The 3,151-nt window shown below is 60.8% G+C and overlaps 1 protein-coding gene across 1 annotated transcript; it reads right to left on the bottom strand.

Annotated features, from left to right (window-relative positions):
* Positions 1–713: 713 nt before the first annotated feature.
* On the bottom strand, positions 714–1,907 carry LOC148094116 (C2 calcium-dependent domain-containing protein 4A-like). Its single transcript, XM_087814512.1, has one exon. It carries the CDS (start codon positions 1,905–1,907, stop codon positions 786–788), a length of 1,122 nt encoding a protein of 373 aa, XP_087670638.1. The 3' UTR covers positions 714–785.
* Between the last annotated feature and the right edge of the window lie 1,244 nt (positions 1,908–3,151).

Below are 3,151 nucleotides of genomic sequence, written 5' to 3' on the forward strand. Positions count from 1 at the left end.
CAGCCGGTGTGGCTTGGTTGGTTGAGCAGCCTCCCACGCATGGGTTGCGAGCTGGATTCCCGGTGAGAGGTAAGCGGGAGGCAGCTGATCAATGTCTCTCTCTCTCTCCTCCCTCTCTCTGAAATCAATAAAAGACTTAAAAAAAAAAACTTTATTGATTTCAGAGAGAGGAAGGGAGAGGGGGAGAGAGAGAGAAACATCAATGATGAGAATCACTGATTGGCTGCCTCCTGCACGCCCCCTACTGGGGATCGAGCCCGCAACCCAGGCATGTGCCCTGACCGGGAGTGGAACCTTTATCTCCTGGATCCTAGGTCCATGCTCAACCGCTGAGCCACGCCCGGCTGGGCAAAAAAGACATATTTTTTAAAAAACTAATAAATCCTCTAAGATGGTTTCAGTGGATGTTGTGGAATGAACAAATTGCAAAAGAAGGAGCACATCGATCGCCAAGAAGCCCTCTGGTTTTAATGCTCTATGTAATTCATTATCTCCCAATGATTGATTGTGCGGAACAAATGGAATGCACTTAATCGGCTCTCTGTACTGGGAAACCCTACTGCAGAACATCATACTATTTGCTAAAAAGAATTTTGAAGGTATATACATAAAATATCACATTCTTTACTGTTATAATTAATCCAGTATCATCTCAGCCAATATTGGACTTAAACAAAGGCTTCAGTAGAAGAATAAATACACGTTTATTTTGTACAAAACGGCTGTGAGTGTCCGAGGGCCCCCGGCGGGCACAGAGCGCCCCGGGCGGGCCGAGGCCTGGCGCCTCAGAGCAGCAGGAGCGCGCCCAGCAGCAGCTCGCCCTGGCCCAGCAGGCGGCCCCGCTCCAGCCCGCGGCCCGCGGCCTCCGCCTTGACGCGCACGGCCAGGCGGCGCAGCTGGTCCTCCGGGAGCCCGTCGAAGCAGAAGTCCTGGTCCAACGCGGCCTTGCGGCTCCGCCGAACCACCGCGCCGCGCTGCGCGCGCGTCTTGCCCGGCGGCTGCAGGACGAGGCTGACGCGGCAGCAGATGGTGCGGGGCTGGGCCGGGCCTCCGGCGGGGCCCTCGGGGCGCAGCAGGCGGAGGCACAGGCGCCCGCTGGCCGGACTGTACTCGGCCGCCAGGCGCAGGGCGCCTCCGGCGCGACCCAGAGCCACGGTGCCCTCGGCCTCCAAGCGCTCGGGCCGCGGGCCGGGGGCTGACGGAGGGGACGCGGAGAGGGCCCGGGCGGGCGACCCCGAGCTGGCGCTGAGGTCCTCGCTGGACACAGAGCGGGCGCGGGCCAGGCCGCGACTCCTCCGGACCCGCAGCGCGCGGCTCAGCAGCCCTTCGGGGGCGCGCAGGAGGCGGGGGCCGCGGGGCCGCGGGGAGAGCGCGCTCCGGGGCGGGCGTGGGCCGCCGGATGCCTCGGTCGGGGTAGCCCGGGCTCCGCCAGGGGGCCCGAGGTGGGCGTCTCCTCCTCCGCCGGCGTAGGTGCGGGCCCGCGGGCGGAGCGCAGGCGGGGCGGCGTCCGGCTGCAGGAGCGCGGCGGCTCCGGGGTCCCCGAGGAAGAGCGACTCCTTGCGGCGGGTGTGCGGGCTCTCGAGCAGCGCGCAGAAGCCGTAGGCGGTGCGCGCGCGGGGCAGGTGAGGCAGCGAGAGCGCGGCCTGCGAGCGCGGGTCGCAGTCGGTGCGCCTGGAGCCGTCGTCAGTTTCTGCTTTTTTGACCCAGGAGTCCCGGAGTGAAGCCAGGGAGCGGCAGGGCGCGAATCGCGGGGGGATGCAGAACTCTGGGATGCGGTCTGGGGTGAGCACGTTTGCACACGTGGCGGGCGTGATGGCAGCGGATCCAGCGGCCCGACCCCGGAGACGTCCGTTGCCGCCCCGCAGGAGGCGCTGGGGCCCTAAGCCTAGCCGTTCCAGGCACCACATCAAGGAGGCAGGGGCGGGACCTGGGCGACCCTCCGCTGGAGCCGGTCAGCCAGCAATGCACAAGTGCGCACGTGCCGTCCGAGTGAGCCCCGCAGGGCACAGCAATTCCTATCTCCTTTCTTCTACTTTGGGGGTGCTTTCTCCTGCCTCCTTTGGGACGAGGCAAACTGCCCCCCCCCCGGCCCCTGCCGCTATTGCAAACTAAGTTCTGTCCAAGATCGTATCAGCTATGACTGACAACCATTCTTCATTTGTCCTGGCTCCATTCCTTAGTCACGAACACTTGAGGGCTTAATGGCTTTCATTTCGATCCGCCCCAGCTGGCCTAAGACGGAGATTGTCAAAATGTTGGCCTCACGCCGTCCTCGATGCTTGTGCAATGGTTTCCTGCATCCCTGGATTAGTACACTAGTCCTCAGCGAGAATTAAAATAATTACCCCTCCAGGACATTCAGCTTGGTCTCCCTGTATAGGCGCAAAGCGCCTCAGACGAGTGGCGTCGGGGTGAGGTAAGCGAGGCTTCGGGTCCCACCGAATGCACCTGAGGTCCGGCGCCCGTGGCTCTCGCGCCGCTCTGCCTGGGGCACGGCCCGGGCGCGGCGCAGGGCGCGCAGCCTCCGCGAATTCAAAGCCCGGGCCCGCCGCCTGCGCTTTTATACCCGCGGCCCAGAGCCTGCGGCTGGGCGGGCGGGAGCCGCGCCGCCTGGTAACCTGACTCCCGGCCTCCCCCCACCAGCGTTTCCTCTGCGACGTGGCGCGATCCGCCGCGCAAATTCAAGAGATCCAGTCCCTTTTCTCTCCTGCTTGGGGTGGGGATGTTATCCTCAGGAACCCTGACCAAGTTTCTCTTTCCTCCCGTGCAAAAGAGGGTTAAGTCTTCACTATGTCGCAGAGTCATTGTGAGGATCTAGGGACACAATGTGAATGCACAGCATTCTGCGTCTGCATCCACCACTAAGGGAAGACAAAAGTCAGGTTTGTCTAATTCTTACTTAATACCCTCTACCAAATTCGGCCTTTCCGTGCCCAGCTTTCGAAGTTCCTTAACTTGCTTTATGGGTTTCTGTCCTAAGTGTTTTTTCTCTTTGTGGATCACTCTGGGTACAGGGAACCTTATGGGGTGCTGAAAATATTCCATACCTTGATCCGTGTGTGGTTACAGGGGTGTATCCATATGTAAAAAAATCATCTAGCATACATTAATGATTACATAGAAGATTATATGTATCATATACCTCTATATA

This window comes from Miniopterus natalensis, chromosome 1 (genome assembly GCF_054644295.1).
Source record: "Miniopterus natalensis isolate mMinNat1 chromosome 1, mMinNat1.hap1, whole genome shotgun sequence".
NCBI classification, from domain to species: domain Eukaryota; kingdom Metazoa; phylum Chordata; class Mammalia; order Chiroptera; family Miniopteridae; genus Miniopterus; species Miniopterus natalensis.